The 22,724-nt window shown below is 43.6% G+C and overlaps 1 protein-coding gene across 2 annotated transcripts in view; it reads left to right on the top strand.

The window, feature by feature from the left end:
* The window catches only part of rai14 (retinoic acid induced 14), a 48,796-nt gene extending 32,565 nt beyond the window's left edge, over positions 1 to 16,231 (top strand). The window contains exons 6-18 of one of the 2 annotated variants that reach the window (XM_084159487.1): positions 1,248 to 1,305; positions 2,206 to 2,276; positions 8,951 to 9,057; positions 9,252 to 9,439; positions 9,930 to 9,967; positions 10,447 to 10,533; positions 11,197 to 11,286; positions 11,570 to 11,725; positions 12,082 to 12,183; positions 12,396 to 13,931; positions 14,151 to 14,312; positions 15,286 to 15,351; positions 15,451 to 16,231. In XM_084159487.1, the coding sequence (XP_084015613.1) occupies positions 1,248 to 1,305; positions 2,206 to 2,276; positions 8,951 to 9,057; positions 9,252 to 9,439; positions 9,930 to 9,967; positions 10,447 to 10,533; positions 11,197 to 11,286; positions 11,570 to 11,725; positions 12,082 to 12,183; positions 12,396 to 13,931; positions 14,151 to 14,312; positions 15,286 to 15,351; positions 15,451 to 15,528 (2,739 nt within the window). In that variant the 3' untranslated portion in view covers positions 15,529 to 16,231. The remainder of the gene's footprint in view (positions 1 to 1,247; positions 1,306 to 2,205; positions 2,277 to 8,950; positions 9,058 to 9,251; positions 9,440 to 9,929; positions 9,968 to 10,446; positions 10,534 to 11,196; positions 11,287 to 11,569; positions 11,726 to 12,081; positions 12,184 to 12,395; positions 13,932 to 14,150; positions 14,313 to 15,285; positions 15,352 to 15,450) is intronic. The other variant, XM_084159488.1, reaches the window with a different exon arrangement.
* The last annotated feature ends 6,493 nt before the right edge of the window (positions 16,232 to 22,724 follow it).

The raw sequence follows: 22,724 nt of genomic DNA, 5'->3' as shown, positions 1-22,724 counted from the left end.
TCCACATCCGGCTTCTTCACCTACGGGATCGTCGTGAGACCAGCCACCCGGACAGCTGATGAAACAGGAGTATTTCTGTCTGTAATCAAGCCCTTTTGTGGGGAAAAACTCATTCTGATTGGCTGGGCCTGGCTCCCCAGTGGCAGTGCCCCTACCCAGTCATGTGAAATCCATAAATTAGGGCCTAATGAATTGATTTCAATTGACTGATTTCCTTATAACACAACATGCCTTTTATATATAGTCCTATTTTCAGAAACCATTTATCTTTCAATCAATTTCTCTGTAGCCTAAACCAAGCGGAAAATGTGTGCGACACAACAACACAAACAACTTTAGCGGTCAAGAAATGTATACTGAAGCAAACATTTTAGATAAGAACATATCCTCATACCTTTCTGTCATGTCAACCATCCATCCAAATAAAATTGTGTCCGCTTGGCTTTTGTCTTCATAAACCTTCACTTACTTAGCCTATTATGGGGTAATCTAGCCCAGTTCCTAGACAGAGATACAGTGTCTCTTGTCTAGAAACTAGGCTAGATTAGCTATCTCATAAGGTATGCGGATATTGTCTTATCTAAAACGTGGGTTAAATTTGCTTCAGTATACATTTCTCGAGTGCTTAAGTTATGTGTGTTGTGTCGCGCATGGGAGAAAGGCATTGAAAGAAATAAATAGCTTGGGACTATAATACAAGGCGTGTTTGGTGATGTGGTAAAGTCTGATGTATTTTGAAAACTGCCGGTGACAGTGTTGTGTTTTATGAGGAGTTGTCTCGTGCGTGTGTTGTTACACGTGCAGTAAACCCACACGGGCTGCTGTTTCCTGCTTGCTTGGCAGAGATCTCAGAAAAGGTCAAATTGTGAACCCGTGATCCAAATGTATCATATACAATTGGGCTTCCCGGATTTAGTATGTTCGCTGTGACAGAACGTATTTTTTTTTCGTATAAGTTTGTTATATAGAAAATCTATCTAGCGCTGCAGTGAGGTGGAGAGGCGCATAACCTTGTGACGTAGCTCACGCACTACCACTGCCTCGCTTTCCCTGAGTGAGAGAGGTGCGCATTTTGACAGACAGTCCAACACTAAGCCAGAGAGTTTTAGGCTCTTAGACAAATTTCAAAAATGTGCCATAGTTCTCCTTTTTAAGGCTCAGACCAATTTTTCAGATCAATCATCACAGTGATGGAAAAAATAATATGGTAATATAGATGTTGACCTAAGCCTGTGTTTTCCCACCAGAGTAAATGTGTGTTGGATGCTCTGGACAGCTCAGGGAAGACAGCCCTTCATCACGCAGGTAAGACTTGATTAGAAATAACTTATATGCAGAAGGCCTCTATAATGCCTACATAAAAGTATGACACTTTATGGCTATAGGACATCCCTAGGCATCAGCTCTGGGAAATTGTAACGTAGGCATTGAAGATTCACACTGAAATGGTGGTGTTCATTAGAAATTGATTGAGATATATTTGTATTACTTGAGACCATCAAACTAGGAGGATAAAATGGCTTGATGATTCCTCCTCTTAGGTGCAGAGCAGCAGATAGCCTATCCTCTAAGCACCTGATCTCAATTCCCCTCTTTCAGTCACGGTCCAGTACCCATCTCACCATCCATCCATCACACCATCTCACCATCCATCCATCACACCATCTCACCATCCATCCATCTCACTGCTGCTCAAAGTCCTGCTGATAATTACAGAAGCGGCCGTGACTATAAGACCAGACTACACATTGGGTGTTTTTTATACAGTATATGACAGGAATGTTTCTGAGCCTGGGGTGAACCATACTGTACTAAAGAACATATACATTTAGAGAGCCTTCAGCCAGCAGGGGATGCTTTTATCTGGGGAGGAAAGGCTTGGATCAAAGACTACAGTAAAAAGGGCCATGTCAATAGCATAGTAAGAGACTCTCTACTGACAGGTTTTGACCAATTTTCTCCAGGGTTCCAACTTCCAACTATGGATGACTGCAGGATAATTGCACCATGTTGGACACAGTAGAGTTCTATTCAGGGAGTAAGCTGCTATAGGAGGAGTCATGCCAGGGGCCTGTGGGAGATCTTTGACGTGGCTCTCAAAGTTAGTCAATTACCTGCCATGGCATTTGTATTAGTGCCGTATATAACTCCATGGTATGCAAGGCATTTTGGGCTTTCAATTGATTCTCTTATTTTCTCCCTCAGCTGCCAGTGGAAGCATTGTGATTGTCCAAACCTTATGTGAGCACAAGTGTCCGGTAAATGTCAAAGACACGGTATGTATTCCATTCGATCAGATACAGTGCCGTTTTCTCATTCAGTTGAAGATATTGTTTGTGTAGTCTTCAACAAAAAAAAAACATCCAGGCCTGAAGTATTATTACTAGAGAGAAGGCTGTTCTGCATAAATGCAGCATGCAGCAATCCCACTGTACTGGTTCTGCTGTGCCTCAAACATGACAAGCAAACTTACATCCCCTGACTGACTGTGTGTGAGGGTGTGCATGCAAGTGTGTGTTTGTGGGGTTGATGGTGTGTTATTGTGGTGTTAACGGTGTGTGTGTTGGGGGTTCGCTGTGTGTGAGAGCCATACATTGTGTATTTGTGTTGTGGTAGCTGGGCTTATGTCTCCAATGGAGACATTTGACATGTCTGTGGTTTCTTTCAGCTCTGTGTTGTTTTTCCTCCTCCTCTTTGGGAGGCGTGATGCCACATCCCTGCTGTACAATATGTCTTCCTCCCGCCAGCTTCACTGACAAACCCACTCCCAGAACACACACTCACCCTCATATAAAAATGCCTATGTTACTTTCAATTACGTTAATTGCAGCACAGGGGTCGTATTAAGTGCCGTGAGGGCTTTTATTTATGTAGTGTTTTTAGAGTGCTTCTGATTCAGTAATTTACTGCCAGTCTACCACGGGATACATGTTTTAAGAATGTATATCTCAGTAATAACCATACAGCACAGTCCGAGCCTCTGATTCAACTCTGCCGTAGAGAGGCATGCTCTTCCTTTAGTGAGGGTTTGTGTTACATTCGCTGTCTTCATACTTAATTGTTTTAAACGTTTCTCAAATCCTGCATTTCCTCGTACTTTTGCCAAGTCAATAATGTTGAGATAGAGAATTTTTCATCAGCTGGCCGCCTGAGAGAAAATGATACATAAAACAAGATAGGAATTACAATACTCTTTTGTTAACAAATGATTCAATTTGGCACAATCAAAGATGTTAGCTTTTGATGGGGAGGTATTTGAAAAAAGACAGCTGTGCTGCAGTGTAGATATCAACCCTCTCCAATCCAGCTGTGGCTTCTCATCAACTCTCCGTCGTCCTGAAATAGCACTGAACACTGATACACTTCAAGGAACTGGGCGCTGTGGTGGGCCAGGGAGGGAGTCACACACCAGTCAGAGTTTTTAAGTGCATCGCTTTCTCACCCCACTCAAACCCTGGTTGACACGTCTTCATTACTGTGAGCTTGTCATCCTGTCTGTATCCTCTGGATGATAAACACAAAAGATAACTATGTTGTGTCTCTGTTAGAGAACTATTACAGCAATCAAAGTCTCTTTCAGAAACAATCACGAGTAATGGTGGAGTGCTCCACAGTGTGATCTATTCATCAGATAGAAATGGGCTTTGATGCCATCTGAACAGCGGTACTTTAGCTGTGTGTGGGCAGAGCCTGCTGTTCAGAAACAGTCGGGTGCGGGAGGCAGGGAGCTGTGGTATGTATCCTTGTTGAGAGGTTTTGTTAAGTTCACAGAGTATGACCTCACTAGAAGTTGATGGAGACAGTCATCAGCAGTGCACACAATGTCAAGCCAAAGTACCTAATTTGGCTGCATTTCACATTCAGTGGGATGAGCTGTAGCTAATGTACTGTGGACACACATATGCAGACATGCTCTTACTCCATGTTACTGTAGGTCAACACCACTATAGCCGTGGTTCACAGTGAAGGGTGAACCTGGATCCTGGTCTCTCTCACATCTGGAACTAATTCTTGTTCTCTTCTAACAGAAATGGCTGGGGAAAACATGCCAACTTGTTAATACTTGACATACCACATGCCTATATATCTTCTTTAAATACTGTAAATACCACCAAAATGATGTAACAAAGAGAGAATTCTTGTGATTGCCAGTTTTTGAACATTCACAGTCGCGGAGGGGTGAATGTTTACAGTGTGGTTGGCTGTAATCCATGTTCATGTCAACGCACCGATAATACACACAGAGACAGTACTACGTCAATACCATTACAGGATGGTGATGAGGTACTGTAGTCACGCAGGCCTCTCACTTGCAGGAATGAACAGAGTAGAAATAAGGGAAACTATAGCCAGTGGGACACATTATTGCTGTATCAATGTGGCTTTGCTAGGACCCTGGGCACTCCTTCATGGTTAACCCTCCCAATCTCTGTGTGTCGGGCCAGACAGCCTTAGCCACAGCTCTCTGTGGTGCACTGTGCTGAGTGCTGAGATTACACATGGTTTAAAAGTCAGATTGTTACATTAGCCTCCTGGGCCCTGGCAGCCAGCCTCTGCTCTGCTGGCCTAACCCACGGATGCCATACTGGGGCTTTATTTAGGCATGAGGATCAGTCCTCGTATTTCTCGTCCCCTTGTTTCCCCCCCAGACTGTGAGGAGTATGAAAACATTCACACTCTGGAAAACATTCACACTGAAAAACATTCACACTGGAAAACATTCACACTCTGCAGCTGCCAGGGCATTGTCTGCCAGAGATGAGGAAAGCAGGACTTTTGTCTTGTTCTGTTTTCAAGACCAAAGTTAGACCTTTCAGCTGGGAAAGACATGAAATAAGGCCCTTAGAAACCCACATAATAGCTTTGCCCTTTTGTGGTGTGTGTTCGTGTACCACTAAGCAAGTCTGACACATTCCCAGTTGACTCTGACACATCTCTGAACCCCATTTTAGATTCTTCAAGTGTCAAATGTTGTATTTGTCACACCTACACTCAATGGCTAGTGATGTTTCCTCTTTCCTACCAAGGTTGATCTGTTGTCTCTGACCTACAGATGTAGGATCTTAATTTGAGCCAGTTTGCTACATCGGGAAAATAATCCTGCAGCAACAGGAAATGTGAATTATTATGTGGATTATAATAAATTGGCATTTTTGTAGGGGTTGATACATTTTTTGTAAGAGAAAATCAAGTCAGAAGCCTTTTTAAACCTCAAATAGCCTACAAGGGTTATCAAATTAAGATCCTACACCTGTATAGACATAACTAAAACTGTACAGTATGGTCTGAAAAGATTTCCATGTTATTTACCAGAAATCACCCCAGTGAATAAGAATAAGGTCTAGCTGTCCAGAGTGTGGTCTGAACGTCGGATATGTTAAGCAGCTCGGAAGGTCTCATTTTATACACCAGAGAATCATCCAAGGTCATTCTTGGTGAATAAGAGCTGTCACTGTCAGTTTTCTCACACCTGGCTGTCAGAAGCCTCACCACCTTGACAGAGCTGGTAGTCAGCGTCTAGACAAGGTCTTGGCTATGGAAGTATCACCAGAGAAATCACTCAATCTACTAGTTACAGTGCCTTGCAAAAGTATTCATCCCCCTTGGCGTTTTTCCTATTTTGTTGCATTACAACCTGTAATCTAAATTGATTTTTATTTGGATTTCATGTAATGAACATACACAAAATAGTCCAAATTGGTGAAGTGAAATGAAAAAAATAACTTGTTTCAAAAAAAGCAAAAAAATTAATACCGGAAAAGTGGTGCGTGCATATGTATTCACCCCCTTTGCTATGAAGCCCCTAAATAAGATCTGGTGCAACCAATTACCTTCAGAAGTCACATAATTAGTTAAATAAAGAACACCTGTGTGCAATCTAAGTGTCACATGATCTGTCACACGATCTCAGTATATATACACCTGTTTTGAAAGGCCCCAGAGTATGCAACACCACTAAGCAAGGGGCACCACCAAGCAAGCGGCACCATGAAGACCAAGGAGCTCTCCAAACAGGTCAGGGACAAAGTTGTGGAGAAGTACAGATCAGGGTTGGGTTATAAAAAAATATCAGATACTTTGAACATCCCACGGAGCACCATTAAATCCATTATTAAAAAATTGAAAGAATATGGCACCACAACAAACCTGCCAAGAGAGGGCCGCCCACCAAAACTCACGGACCAGGCAAGGAGGGCATTAATCAGAGAGGCAACAAAGAGACCAAAGATAACCTTGAAGGAGCTGTAAAGCTCCACAGCGGAGATTGGAGTATCTGTCCATAGGACCACTTTAAGCCGTACACTCCACAGAGCTGGGCTTCACGGAAGAGTGGCCAGAAAAAAGCCATTGCTTAAAGAAAAAAATAAGCAAACACATTTGGTGTTTGCCAAAAGGCATGTGGGAGACTCCCCAAACATATGGAAGAAGGTACTCTGGTCAGATGAGACTAGAATTGAGCTTTTTGGCCATCAAGGAAAACGCTATGTCTGGCGCAAACCCAACACCTCTCATCACCCCGAGAACACCATCCCCCCAGTGAAGCATGGTGGTGGCAGCATCATGCTGTGGGGATGTTTTTAGTTGGCAGGAACTGGGAAACTGGTCAGAATTGAAGGAATGATGGGTGGCGCTGAATACAGGGAAATTCTTGAGGGAAACCTGTTTCAGTCTTCCAGAGATTTGAGACTGGGACGGAGTGTCACGAGTGTCAGTGTAATGTGGTGGGTCGAAGTCAGGCGCAGGACACAGAACTCGAAGAAACGTACTTTACTGAGAAATGAGTAAAGAATTCAATACAGAAATCTCTCCACACAGGGAGGAACTAACCCGCTCACAAACAACACAAGAAACGAAAACAACCACGCACAAAACACATTGGGAGCCACTGGGTTAAATAGGGAAGGCGTGACTACAATAATGGGCAACAGGTGTGTGACAATAGACAACAGGTGCAACATAGAAACATAGAACATAGATCGGCAGCAGCTAGTATTCTGGTGACGACGAATGCCGAAGCCTGCCCGAGCAAGGAGGAGGGGCAGCCTCGGCCAAATCCGTGACACGGAGGTTCACCTTCCAGCAGGACAATGACCCTAAGCATACTGCTAAAGCAACACTTGAGTGATTTAAGGGGAAACATTTTAAATGTCTTGGAATGGCCTAGTAAAAGCCCAGACCTCAATCCAATTGAGAATCTGTGGTATGACTTAAAGATTGCTGTACAACAGCGGAACCCATCCAACTTGAAGGAGCTGGAGCAGTTTTGCCTTGAAGAATGGGCAAAAATCCCAGTGGCTAGATGTGCCAAGATTATAGAGACATACCCCAAGAGACTTGCAGCTGTAATTGCTACAAAAGGAGGCTCTACAAAGTATTGACTTTGAGGGGGTGAATAGTTATGCACGCTCAAGTTTTCTTTTTTTTTTTTTACTTATTTCTTATTTGTTTCACAATAAAAAAGATTTTGCATCTTCAAAGTGGTAGGCATGTTGTGTAAATCAAATGATACAAACCCCCCAAAAATCAATTTTAATTCCAGGTTGTAAGGCAACAAAATAGGAAAAATGCCAAGGGGGGTGAATACTTTCGCAAGCCACTGTATGGTATGTGACTTGTCTGTCTGGGGAAAGTATATGTTGCCAATGGTGAAATGATTTTTTTACTGGCTCCTGGTTTTAGTCTATGGTAGATGTTAGAAGTAATTAAGTTACTTTGAAGTTTAGTTTGAAGGTACAGATGTAGGAAATGTAACATTTGTAGTGAATTGCAGGTTTAAAAAGGCTTCTAAAGTTTGTAATTTCCACTTTGAATTTTCCCTTATGAAAAATGTATACATCGCTACAAAAATGTCCATTAATTATAATCCACATAATAATTAATATTTCCTTTTGCTGCAGGATTATTTCCCTGCTGTAGGAGACTGGCTCAAACTAAGATCCTACATCTGTATGAAGTTTAGTGTCAGCCAACAGTATTTCAGTATATGGTTGGTCCAGTAAGTGTTTTCAGAGTGCTTTCAGGGATAATATGTGATTTTTTGACATTTTCCATCTACCAGTGAGACAGAAAGTGTGTAAATCCTCCTGATTGTGTTAAGAGTCAACGCCCAGTGCAGTGTGTAATGTCCTGTGAAGCAGAGACTGCCTGAAATTGGGCTACAGACTGGGCTTGTAGATATTGCCTGCTTTTGATGAGGTGTCAGTTTCCTAAACCTTATTATTAAGGCAAGCCAAACCCTGGGGAAAAGGATAGAAGGAAAGGAATGTAGAAAATATGTGGAACATATGTGGCTGGCTGGCTGTGTTGTGTACATTATTTGATAGGGAGGACTCTGTGCATGGGACGGAGAACGCTGTGTGTGTGTGGAGGGGTATACGAAGGGGTCTGTGTGTGTGTGTGTGTGTGTGTGTGTGTGTGAGAGAGAGAGAGAGAGTACATTTTCTTTCTGAGCTGTGGGGGAGAATGGCTAACTCGGCGTGCCAAAATAATATAATAGAAGGCCTTTGCTTTCATTTGTTTGAGTGGAGGTTGGAGCTATAAAGTCGTGCTTTTATTTTAGCAGGATGCTGAAGGATGTAGCCCAGCCTGTTACCGCTCATCAAAGCTCCAATTGTCGTTTTTGGAATTGCATTGTGGTCATAGACTACATGAGCGAAACAGCTTGTTTTTCTCTGTACTATGTGTCTGGTATGTTTTCATTGCAGCATACCAAACAATGCTTCTAGTGTACAGCAGCTGAATGTACTGTAGAGCTTACATTCCAATCACTTCTACCACTTCTTCCTTTCCGAGAAACAAGGTTGTGGATCCTTTAACAGTACATTATGTGAACTTCAGAATGACAGTTCAGTACAGTATGTGAACTTCTGTGTTCACGTACTATGATGAAGGCATCTGAACAGACCGTCTACAGTATACTGTTACTTTTACTGATGTGTGGGTCCTGTAGGATGGCCTCAGCCCCCTGCTGCTGTCTGCCAGACACGCCCATGCGGAGGTGTGCAGCAGCCTCCTGGACTGGGAAGCCGACGTCAACGCGTGTGATAAGAACGGCAGGTAAAGAAGGACTCATCTGTCAGATCACACGTCTTCCACTTCATAACTTCATCTCATCATTACAGGGTTGTCTACAAGTACATTACATTATAATACCATGAGGGTGGTGGTGATGATGGTGAGGAGGAGGAGAAGAGGAGGAGGATGATGTTAATGATGAGTATTGTGATACTATTTCTGACTGTGTGATACAGGACAGCGGTGATGCTGGCCAGTGAGAGCAGCAGTATGTCTGTAGTGGAGGTTCTGGTCCAGAGAGGAGCTGACCTCCAGGCTGTGGACTTTTTGGGTCATGACGTCCTGCACTACGCCAAAATGTCTGGCAGCAGTGAAATCAGGGCCGTCCTCACTGCGGCGCTGCACAAGACCCACTCAGACACAGGTGAGATAAGAACTGTCTTTAGTACTGATCGAGCCTAGTATGAGGCAGTTGACCAGAGACTCTAGCAGACTCCTTCAGGCTTGATTTCCCTTCAAAACTATTTGAGGTGTGTGGACGTTATGACATTCAAGCACAGTGTTTCCCAACTCATCTGTCAGAACACACAGAGTCACTTCTCTAGCAAACTCCTTCAGGCTGAATTCATTTCAGGTGTCTGGAAGTTATAAAGTTCAAGCTTTCGGATGTATGTTAATAGCTGTTGATTGTGACATGAAGCATTGTGTAAAGTTATAGACAGAAATATGTTTTGACTAGATGAACTTTGGGCTTTTCTTTCCTTTTCTCCATAATCTACCCAGAGAAAACATTGATGTCTTTGTGGTCAAGCTTTGAAATGCAACCTTTCAGTTTGCCTGTTATGCAGAATTTACCCAACACTGCCATCTTCAGGCTGTGTCTCAAATGTTATTTTTCCCCTCTCCTCATTCAGACACCCCGAAGTCCCCAAAGTCCCCCAAAACTCCTCAGGTAAGTTACCAGTACTTCAGCTTGTGCAATCTTTCTATCTTCTTCCAAACTTCACAACTGCAACCAGTTTTCCTGCTCATTGACCCTACACACATTAACTTGATATAAACAAGTCTAATCCTAATAAATAAAACACATTAGACAGTCAAAAACAACCTCTTGCCACAGTATCATCATTGAACAACCTAATCTAAACTTGAATGAGATGATAGCTTTCTGTTTAAACCTTATGTTTCTTTTACATAATGAAAATCGTTTTGAAATGCACCTCAAGCAGCATGTATGAGCATGAATCTAACACCTTAGCTAAACAGATCAATCTTCAAGCCCTTGCTACTCCTGGATAAATACCTTCTTTTTGATCACAAGTTCTCCAAATGTTTGATTCTTCTTGTTCACTAACTAACCTAATTAAAAACTGCGGGATCGTTCTTCTGTTTTTGTTCTTCTTTCTTCCCACTCCTTCACTCACACCTCAGCATGATCAAGTGGCTAGGTTAGGTGGCGATCGAAGCACAACTCCCAAAAAACGAAAAGCACCTCCACCTCCCATAAGCCCTGTGCAGGTAAAGGCATGTCTCTGTCTGTCAGTCTGCCTGCCTGTCAGTCTGCCTGCCTGCCTCCTTATCAGTCTGCCTGCCGGCCTGCCTGTCAGTCTGCCTGTCTGTTTTCGGTCTGTTTTCGGTCTGTTCGTTTCACATATGGGTGGTTATCTATGTATCTGCTTCCCTTTTGATTGATCCTTAGCCCTGTTTGTGTCAGGTAACACTTCACTTTTACTTTCAGTCTGAATGAAGTTCTTAAACGTTATAATATGTATTTACCTTGTCTGTATCTGTTTGAATTCCCAGTAGTAATTACTGTGTCTATACAGCAGAACACTAAGAAATGTAATTCATGTTTTATGTTTCCAAACTTTCTAGATGCCTAGTCCTTACTTTCATCCATACATGACCCCAATTGAAACATTATAATATGCGTTTACCTTGTCTGTATCTGTGTGAAAACCCAGTGTTGTCCTTAAATGTTTTGGACCCACCCTGCTGTCTACTGCTTTTATTCAAGGGCTCTTTGTATTCAGTGCATTAGGGTTGCTATTCTGTCTGTCTCAGTGTAATTGTATGTATTGACAACTATTACTGAAGTACTGTAACTGAAGTGTCCAGTGCCGAACGCAGGAGTAAACACTGAGAAATGTAATTCATGTTTTATGTTTCCAAACTTTCTAGATGTCTAGCCCCAACTCTCCCGCGTACATGACCCCAAATGAAACTCCAGTCTCCAGTAAAAGTTTTGGATCTAAAGTATTTAATTATAAGGTACACTTACACTCAAGCATTTTTTAGAAGTCATTACAGGGCTCTCATTTAAAAGAACAGCTCTTTTCTCTAAAGTATTATCTTGGTTGTTGCCCGTCATGGTTTTTGCTGTGTCGATATTTTTATTTATGTTGGTTTTGCTCTCTCTCTCTCTCTCTCTCTCTCTCTCTCTCTCTCTCTCTCTCTCTCTCTCTCTCTCTCTCTCTCTCTCTCTCTCTCTCTCTCTCTCTCTCTCTCTCTCTCTCTCTCTCTGTCTCTGTCTCTGTCTCTGTCTCTGTCTCAGGAGGAGGAGTTGCGGAGCGTGTCTCTGAGGGAGGAGGTGGAGAAGCTACAGGGGGAGAAGTGCATGCTGCTGGAGACCATTGAGGATCTGAAGCAGATTGTGGACCAGACTGTGACTATGAGCCAGACTGAGACGGAACCGGGGCCGGAGCCCAAGGCGAGTTCCAGCTACAGTGCAGGCCTTTAATATCACTTGCCTGCGCTGCTTTGATCCCAGTCCACTAGCATTCTCTGTCCTGTTTCTATCTCTCTCTGGAACCCATTTATACAGCTGCTGTGCTGTGTTTTTAGCGGCCGGGGCTGTGTTCAGGTAGAGGGTCCTGTCTGCTCCAGGGCACTGTCCTGCTGTAGCTCAAAAACCCACATAGTCACCCACACAGTCTGAACTGTTGACTAATATTACTACATGTACTAATGGAAGGTTATGGAAGTCTCATGAGATGCCCCAAGAACTTAACATATTCCCTGGTATCCAAACAATTGCATGTTAACTGTAGAAGTGTGTTGATACAGGCAGAGGACTGTGGGAAGGTAGACTCAGCTCTGGTAGTGGCCCTACAAGCAAAGATTACAGCTCTGTCTCTGGAGAACCAGCAGTTAGCCCACATACTCAAGGTAAGCTGTCAAATGAAACACTCGTCATTCCAAAAGCATGGATATCCCATTATAGTGATACTAGGCCTTTTCTCTTCCTTTTTATAACTGTCAAGAGTAATACCAGTGTTTTGTTTACTATAATTAGTCACTCTACATAAGAAATATCCATTAAGATCCTAATAATCGACCAAACCTTGTTTCTTATTTTTCTCGATTTAATCTCTCTGTAGAAGCGTCCGTCTCCCCAGGGAGGTGAGGTTGGCCAGGAGGACTCGTCCCGTCCGGACAGTATGAACTCTAATGCCTCCTACCACACCACCCACGAGTCCCCCAGCGAGGCCCTGCTTCAGCCTCAGGGGACCGAGGAGGACATGTCTGAAGGGTCCGCCCTGGAGCTCAGCAGCACCTCCCTGAGACCAGAGGAGGAAGAGAGTGAGGAGGAGGGGAAGGAGCGAGGCGAGGAGCAGATCAGGCTGCTGAGGGAGACCCTAGGGATCGTCCAGTGCAAACTACAGGAGACGCAGAAGGAGAACCGCATGGTCCATGCCAGGATCAACCCTGAGCAGGGGGAGGAGACAGGAAGGGAGGGGGAGGTGCTGCTTGAGAGTCTAGCAGAGCTCCAGGCCAAGCTGACAGAGACACAGGAGAAACACCACCAGGCCAGAGAGGAGGTGCTGGGCCTTAGGGCACAGATTGAAAGAGGAGGTGGTGGAGGAAGTGAATTGGCAGAGCAGGAGCTCCAGAGACTGAGAAGCTCTCTGGAGCAGGAAGTGAAAGAGCTGAGGTCCCAGCTGGCCCAGTCAGGGCAGGAGAGGGAGAGGGATGTATGCCGGATCAGGGAGCTGGAGGCTAGGCTGAAGGCAGTAGACGACAGCTCTGATCATGATAAGAGCTTGCTGGTGGACCGGTACAAGGAGGCACAGGAGGAGATCAGGATGCTGCATGAGGCCCTGAGGGGGACGGTCCCTGTGGAGGCTGCAGCTAATGACTTTGAGGAGATGAAGGGCGAGCTGGGGAGCGTGATCGATGGGCTGCAGCGCCGCCTGCTGGAGCTCTCCAAGTCCTACAGCGAGGCCAAGAGTGAACTGATCTCCACCAGGAACCAGCTGGATGAGACCCAGGCTGTCAAGTCTAAGCCTGGCAGCCCTGTAGCCTCCCCAGTCAAAGAGCAGGACATGCTGAGGAGCAGAGTGGAGGAGCTGCAGGCATCGCTAGCCGACACACAGAGCAAGTACTCCGCCTCAATGGAGGAGATCGCCCTCCTGAAGCAGGAGGCTGATGCTCAGGCCCAGGGGTCAGTGGCGTTAGCTGACCACACACAGGTGGTGTCCTCTCTGGGCAGCGCCATCAAGGACCTGGAGGGCCAGGCAGACGCTCTGAGACAACAGCTGTCCCAGAGGGCCCTGCAGGTGGACGCCCTACAGAACAGACTGACCGTGGAGAAGGACCACACACCGGACGACTCTATATCACGGCTGGAGCACGAGCAGATGAGAGGGGGCCTGGAGACAGAGGTGAGCCACCTGACACAGCTCCTCCAGGGGGCCCTGAGGAAGCAGGATGAGGTGGCTCTGGAGGCGGCTGCAGCGTGGCAGGAGCTGAAGGAGGGGAGGAGCGAGAGGGAGGCCCTGCAGGAGCTGGCCATCAGCAGGGAGAAGGAGAACCACACTCTGAGCACCAAGCTCAGAGAAGCCCAGGATGCCATAGGTCAGCTGAAGAAGCTGGTGGAGGAACATGTCAGCTCAGAGAGAGAGAAGAATAAGAAGGTTTGTAAGTTACAGCTTTCTGTTTGTAAAGTGTTTAGTACAATGTTCACCGGTCATGATTTAGCAAATTTCCCTGGTTTGGCAAAGGCAATACTTTGAGTTTAGAGAGCTATCCCTCTATTCTGCTTCCTCATTACATTTTGTTTTGTCTTTGGCCATGATAGACAATCAGTTTGGTCTAAACCCTTGTATTGATCACCCGTGTTGTTTGTGTCTCAGATTGATGACCTGTCGAGAGAGGTGGGGAAGTTAAAGGATGCCTTAAATAGCCTATCCCAGCTGTCCTACAGCGCAGGCTCAGCTAAGAGACAGCAGACCCTGCAGCAGCAGCAGTTGGACAGCCTACAGCAGCAAGTCAAGCAGCTGCAGTACCAACTAGGGGTGAGTCGTGAGGCATACACTTTCAAACTATAGCTAATATGACTCATTCAACCATGAATCAGTATACTACATTCGTCCTCACTCTGATAGCGTCAGAGAAGAGAGGATACACTGTTTACACGAATCCCTTCGACTAAGGACTTTCCTGGAACAACTGCCAGATAGTTGGAAACTGAATTGCGGTGAATGATTTGCTGAAATGTTGAAATGAAGATCTCTGTACTGTCATGATTAGCCAACGACTTTAGTTTTGGGTTCCACCGCGTTAGAGCCAAGACATCTAATGTACTGATCCAGGGCATCCTCCTCTGGTCTAGGACATAATGAGACGTGGGCTGGGAGGCCAAACGGGATCCTGTATCCCACCATCTGCTGCTGCTTGTCACAGGCTGCACACGACTTCTTACGCCTCGATCACATGGACAGTGTTATTGCATTTTGGTACACCAAAAGTACATGAATTTCCAATGGAACGCTGCGTTTGCCTTGCAGCATTGCGTTGCAGAGGCAGTTGCAGTGCGTTCTGTGTGGTGCATACATTGGATTTATTGAACGTATGCGTCAAACTGTATGCGTAGACGGCTTGACAGAAATGGTAGCAGAAGGTGAATGTTTAACTTTTGTTGCGCACATATCCAGATGATGCTGCGTATTATTTTGCGCAGTAACACTGTCGGTGTGATCAAGGCGTTAGTCATTGACCACCCTGTTCCTTTAGATGTACTGTCTAAATCAGATGGCTATGAGGAAGGACATTTACATGTAGATGCTGATCTTTGAAGGACGTCTACTGTAGTTTATGTTTTTGGTTTCTGTCACTGCTGGGCGTTTGCCTAACTATGCAGTCTTTGGTTTATTACTTATCTTTAATAATTCTGAGCAGTTTCACCATGGTTTTATAGCTGATGTATGATATTCCACTAGCTAATTGGTTGATAACACACTAAGCTGTTTCTGCATCTCTTTACTATAGGAGTCAAAGAGGCAGCACCATGAGATAGTGTCCGTCTACAGGATGCACCTCCTATACGCCGTCCAGGTACGTTTTTATGCATACTGTGTACTCTGTATGTGATTTCATATTAAATGGTGCAGGTGTGGTTTTAATGTTATGACATCATGGCTTCATTCCTCACAGGGTCAGATGGATGAGGATGTTCAGAAAGCCTTGAAGCAGATTCTGAGGATGTGCAAGATGCCAACAGAAGCCAAATGAAGTGTCTGAGATGGAGCAGCCTATCTATCTACTGCCAGTGCTGGAGAGGAGACACAAGGAAACGACATCCTTACACGCTGGTCTCCTAACCTACATGACCTATCACACGTGTGCCGCATCCGTCCATCAAACACACACTTCCATCAAAGATAATGATTCTTTATCTGCCTACAAATTATTTCAGAGGGGAGCTAGAATATGAAGACTCCTTGTCAGTAGATTTGAATGGCATCTTTGATCTAGCAGTGTTAGTTTTATATTGTTGTCAATTAGTTTAATTATAGCACTGGTTTTCATGACATAATGATATAATCCAATTTTTTGGACCTCTGCATGCAATTTTTCCTAAATCAACCACATGCAAAATGCTTTCTTCGACACAATATTTGCCTAATAGCACAAACCTTTATAAAAATGAATAGTTTCAAATGTATGCAAGATGTTTCTAGATACATTTATGAAATGAAAACAAAGAAGTTTGATAGTTGTATTTTTTAACAACCCTATTTGGGGGTTTTGTATGAATTCAATATTGTGTGTGATAACCTAGGCCCTTTTTAGTGTCTGCAATCTGTGAATGCCAATTTTACCCAATTGGGGTATTTTGTCCTCATTTACACCATATTCCCTTGGAGGCTTTTTAAATCAATATGACTTTATGAACAGATTCAACCTTTTGAATAATGAAATCCCCCATTGATTCAACAATGATATTTATTTAGCAATAATCCAGTACTTGAAGGGTGAATTGGTATCAGATCTCTGGGGAGTGTCTCTCTGAGGACAGAAAATACCCATGTGACTAATGCACTTTCCTAATGCTGTACTCCCGTTCAAACTCTATGGCCTCAGCAGATTGCCTGTCCCATCCGGGACATCTTAGTTTTTGTGTCCCATGTGCCTGCTCTTTCTGTGTTGAAGCCTGACAGACTTGTCTTGATTCTTGATCTTCTTCCCACGTTTTGTAATATCATTATAGTGTAAGAGCTGTAGCAGGTAGTAATATTTTTTATTTTTTGGGGTATCTTTTGGGGTATTTCAGTGTATCTTGGTATGGCAGCATGTGAGTCTCTTGGACTGTTGAGCAAGTTGCTCAGCCTCATTCAATCCTCTTCATCCACATACTGTACATGAGCAGTGCAGTAGGAATAGTATAGTGAAATGTTAGCACCATAAAACGTGAAGTTCATTACTCATAAGTAGGGCTATAATCTCTCGTGGACAGATGCACGTAACATAATGGCAGTAGCATCTGTCGACAGACTGGAATGCAACGGCTAACGAGGAACTTTGTTATGGTACCGCAGATTTTTCGTCATTAGGACAAATCACAATTTCGCAGGCGCTCGCATTTTTTGAATTTTCGGGAGGGGACATTCGTCCCATTGACTTGCCCGACACTAGCTGATCTTTCCGTTTAAAGGGGTGGAGACTTCGCTAGTCTTGTTCAAGAGGCCAGGATTCCGGTCTAGAAGCACGATTTCGATTGCACCTACAGTCTTTCTTCGGTACTGCAGCTTAACTGATGCCTGGCCCAGAAAGACAATTCACATAGACGATAGCATAGAGAAATCAGATTTGAAAATTCCAAATAAGACACTTAAGTCATTACCTTTGTGCACACACATCCATTGAATTATTTAAATAATTGTCACTGAGGCAGATTTTTTTGATTTCTTATTTTTTATTCATAGCCGAACATATTAACATTTTCTATTCAGCCAATGTCTGTCATGTTTTTGGATGATGTGATGATGTCCTCGCTAATCGCGCTGCTCCCTGTGGGCACTGATTGCTAGTGAGTTGGGCTGAGTAAACCAGATGCAACCTTGATAGAGACAGTCCATGAATCGGCGTATGTGAACGTGAGTAGATTACGTTGAAAACAACGGTCGGCCATTTCAGACACTTTCTCTAGTTCTTCTAGTTTAGTGGTCTCGTTAGTACATTTTCTAACACGTCTCCCTCCCAGAACTTAATCGATCATCTGATGCAATTACGCAAGATTTCTGTTCTGGGTGTCCGAGATTATTAGGGCTCCAATGTATCTTTGATGCTGTTTGGTGAGCTGTGTTAAGTTTTTTAATCAAGTGCTGTATCATTGCTCCTCGCTGTGTTTACACAGGCAGCCCAATTATGATATTTTGCCCAATTATGGGGAAAATATCTGATCTGATTGGTCAAAAGACCAATTAGTGGCAAAATATCAGTGTTGGGCTGCCTGTGTAATCGCAGCCTAAATGATTTAGGATGATCCACTACAGCGGAGTAAATTTAGAATATAATAGAACATGATAAAGACTGGAGTGAAGTCCTTATATCCCAGGTCACTCGATGAGTTTCTCTAATAACTCTTGTTAATAAGGTAAAAAGAAGACTCCTCTCTGACAGAGAGGTTAATAAGCGTGTCTCCTGTTGTTTTTTCAACAGTTTTTGTAATGGAAATTGATTTTGATGTGTCTGTTTGCCAGTTGTTTTTCACCCAATTCAATAAATTGTGAAGCATTATGTATGTCATCCTGCATATCACAGCTGTGATGTAATTGCACATCACTGTGATCACTATGGGAGTACAAGGTGTAATACATGGCACAGTCAATGTAAGAGTGTTCAACCCACTAATATACTCATTTATTTACCATTAGATGCATCTTCAGCATTGTTCCTTGTACCATTTCAGTGGTACAACTGTAATGGTGCTTGTTTTCAAAAGAGTTCAGATTCCCTGGCTATTGTAAAATACATGATTTGTAGAGATTAACAGTGGCAATGCAGGGATGAAATACTGCAGTTGTTACTCTTACCAGGCCACAATGATACAGCACTTGATTAACACCCAGAACTTTTGCCTTTTCCATGAATATGGCATGTATTGATCCAACTGGCTGTGGGGATGATTACTTTTTATTTCAACCCCCGCCAGAGAGCCCAAGGGCCCTAATCAATAATCAATTAGGATGACAGAGGGGCTTCTGCCAAACAATAAAGAATAACTAGCTCTGATTTCAACACACACCACTTTTGGTGACGTAAAGCAGGTGGACATAATTTGTTCTCTGGAAAACTACATTCTCTTTTTAGAAGTTGTAGAGCATTAGATGGATGTTGATATGGTAAGCGGCTCAGGTTTCCCCAGGCATGGATGTCTGTGTTATACCAAGGATTTATCTCTATTAGCCTGACAGCAGACTGCATTTACAGCCCTGATGACATCCTCCTTTTGTATACAGGGACCTGTTTCAAAGCCTTTTGTCTGGACAGTCGCTATGCCCTATCTCTGGTCATTATTCATGTCTGTTCCTCTCAGGCCTAGATTCAATCTGTAGGCTATAGTGCGATTTGAAATGTAAAGGCAATTTTCCCATGTTCGCATTCAAGGTAAACGCTGCCATGGCTGTAACTAATTTGAAAAAATAAATGAATAATACAAATATATATTTTGTACATAATAATGAAAATCAATTACGGGTCAACATCTAAATATTTCTCCCAGTCAAATGTGTTGATCAAAGTGTTGATCAAAGCTCTGAAAGCTTATATTCTTGATCTGACTGAATTCTATTCGCACCTGCCTGCTTGCGAATGAGTGGAATCATGAACAGTTGTTTGTTCATTATGTTCGCCTGCGTCCTCCAGATTTGCCTCCTGGATAAGCATTTTTAGCAGCACATTCACCACTCTCAAACGGCAGAGGGCCTGAGACATGAAACGAACTACCCCAGGTCGCGGTCGGCTCTGCTGATAGTATGTTTGCGAGATGCCGGACAAAAGGCCATTTTAAAACTGTCCCGCGACTCCTGCCGTGTCTACAGACATCCTCCAAACAAACAAAAACCGACTCTCGGAGAAAGAGTGCACAACTTGTAAATAGTCGCTTATACATGTCTATCAGTCATATGACTAGCTGCCGGCAGAGACTTCTATTGCAGTGACGTTGAAGGGCTCTGGCTAGTATTACTTACCCAGCTAGAATGAAGTAAGAAGCTAACGTTAAACGGAGCCTGAGGCAGTGTAGCCTCACTGACCGCAAGCAGCACACATATTTTACAGTTTTGTCCTTGCTTTGACTTCTTGGAATTCATTCTCGGGTGTCATGTGGAAGATATTGAGGCTGAGTTGAGAATCTGATTTATTCTGAAGACATTCTATTGATCATTTCAATTGATAATGTGCTTCAGAGAAGTGGAAATAAGGTTATTGTGCCCTGCAGATGTACTGTAAATTGTGCACAGTCATTCTCCTGCTACCATACACACCCATCTCAAGTGCATATTATTGTGCCTGCAGACGAGCATGACTGGGATCTGTTTTTTAATGTAGTCAACTGGGTGGGACTTCCAATTTCATTGGCTGATCCCTCCTGGTGATCCTGTTGGAGTCAAGTCCAACCGGGTCATCAGGAGGGATCAGCCAATCATGAAGAAGAAAATGTACTACTTCAAAATGGAGATAGCCTCAATGGTGCAGATACAAAGAAGAGTCCTCTATCTACGTTGCACCTCCGACACCTCCAAAACATCAGCTATGTGGGTGTCGGCTATCGCCGGTTAACGCTTGATCTGATTGAATCTAGGCCTAGGTTAGAGGGCACTCTACTTCCTCGCAGGCCTGTGCTGACCTCAGGACACTGACAGCTCCTTTTGGTATGCACCCGACACACACACACTGCAACAGACTTTCCTTACTGTGCCCGTGGCCTCAGATGTGCTGCCAGCTGAATTTCGGGTAATTTATCCGCTCTATTTTCCTCTTCCCGGTGGCACGAGCCTTTAGAGTTTCCTCCCCTGGCCCACTGTCATTCCCCTAGGGCAGAGAACAGAAGAGAGCCACCACTATAAACCTCTGCCATATACTAACTCCTAGCGCCAACAAACTAGTTCACTTCTCATGACTCACGCCAATAGATCTTTATAACCTTTAAATTCTATATTTTTTCCTGGTTAGAAGGGGCTAATGGCTCAATTCCTGCTAGGAGAGGCAATGATAAAACTTATGGAAACTTCTAGGACTGAGGACAACCACACTCCCATATTTAGACAAATCAGGCAGTTTCATGCAGGCACTATGCCAGCCAGTGCATCGAAGCCAATGCAATATTGTGAGGTCCAACTCAAATTAGTTTGACAAAGTTCAGGAAAAAAATATTTAGAATGATGGTTCGCATGCACTATGCTAATAGTTTCATTGACTATATTTCTTTACTTCACCAGTGAAGAAGTTTACTATTTATCATAGACTGTATGCTATTTAATACACCTCTTTGGAAATGTGGAAACATTTCCATAGCAATTCTCTCAGCCTCTGGTAGGTGGCAGTATGGATTTACCAACAGTATGATCACGCACAATATTGGCCAAATTACAGTTCCCTTTTTGGATAACCGCATCCTTTAAGCGAAGTTGTCATCATAAACGCCGCTGCAGTCAAATTAAGTCATACTAATCAATCCCCTGTCTCTAGACCCTGCATCTGGACTTAATAGGAACATACCAGAAGACATTAGAGGAAAACAAAAATATGAAAGATGTGTGGATGGAGTTGGCAATAAGAGGTAAATTATATTATTTCAATTTCCAAATCCCATTAATATGAAGAATTACTACTGCATTATTTAAGTAAAACTGTACAGGTAAAAATAAAAACTATGCTTGTAGGAAGATGATCTCCTTCTCATAAAGTCTCTGAGAAAGTTGTAAAGCTGTCCATGGGAGAATTTAGATGGGATCCATCCACAGCTTTTAAAGTAAATTATATATATTGTAATACACTCCTATTGTGATTAATCACCCAATAATGTATTACGTTTTCAAATCAGTGTTGTTACTGATATGCTGTCAATATTTGATTTCCAAAACAATGATGTTGTCTTCAACCATACATGCATCCATGCAGCACAGGCGTATGAGTTTCCTAAACCTCCAGGGATATCTGGGTTACATGCTTGTGTTCAGTCAAATGCAACCGCATTTGATTGTTGAGTAATTAACTGATGTCCGCAACATGTTCTGCCTCTGTTCATCATGCCTCAACCATACCATCAAAAACTTTGCCTAATACACACTGGTCCAGAAAACCACATCCGATTAATGTATTCTCTGTACAAGGCACATGCTGCTAAATTGCTGCAAGATGTGAGGCCAACTTCTTACCCATAGAGCACACAGAGTGTGGTGGTGGTGGTGATGGTGGCAGTGCTCGCGAACCCAGGTCAGGGAGATTGAGTTCCACTGGCACTTTGTTATCAGAATTTGTGGGATCATAGAGCCTGCTCAGGTACATTGAGATACGGGTAGGTATGTGAGTGATCATAATGTGCGTAAAAAATTATCGTTCCACAGCGAATGGCAAATCTATTGGCAAATGGCTTTCTTTTTGGCAAATGGCTGTCTTTTTTGTACAGCATACACATGAAGTTCTGATGAGCCTAAATGGAAACACATGCCACAATCGGATTTCATAACAGATGGGATAATATTGCATTATTAATAACAGAGGGTTTCAAGCTGGAGAAAAAAATGTCTCGAAGGCTTGGCTTAAATAGCTCAACACACTTTCTACTGGGGAAGTTTCTCTGACTAGAGAGAACCGGAGAACACAGAGCTTACCCCCATACCCCACCCGACCCCACACACACACTACTATACACATGCTGTTAACAGAGGTGCTACTGCCCCCCGAACTAAAACCCTGGTCCCCTTTGACCTTAACCTCCCGCCGAGGCGCCAATCCAACCCATAACCACACCACCCCAATGTGCCTTGGTTAGATGCCAGGGTGGCACATGTAAAGCAATTAGCGCACACAGCTCCCTAATTAACACACAGCTCCCTAATTAACACACAGCTAACCTAATTAACACACAGTTCCTTAATTTAATGTCTTCTTTAGCCTCCAGTCACATCTGATTCACCAAAAATCTAAGGGTGGAAGCTGTGTTTGCACTGAGTCAAACAACAAGCAAACAGACCCATTTGGAGGGGGGGGGGGTTTCAAAGGAGGGATTTCAATGTTTGCAGCCAAGTGACAGAGATTTTATGGGCGTACTTTAGGTCTAAGAGTCTGACACTTGTCTATGAGTGGCTTATTAAAAAGGTGAGAAGTGAGTGTACTGTCTGGAGGGGGGAATAATTGTGCTCTTAAAAAGGACTTCAAAAGGCTAGTGGTGTTCGTGAAAATGTGTTAGCAAACGTGAAGGG

This window comes from Coregonus lavaretus (genome assembly GCF_964263955.1).
Source record: "Coregonus lavaretus genome assembly, chromosome: 4".
Lineage (NCBI taxonomy): Eukaryota > Metazoa > Chordata > Actinopteri > Salmoniformes > Salmonidae > Coregonus > Coregonus lavaretus.
The sequence above is the reverse complement of the archived record's forward strand: the minus strand, read 5'-3'. Positions and strand labels throughout refer to the sequence as shown.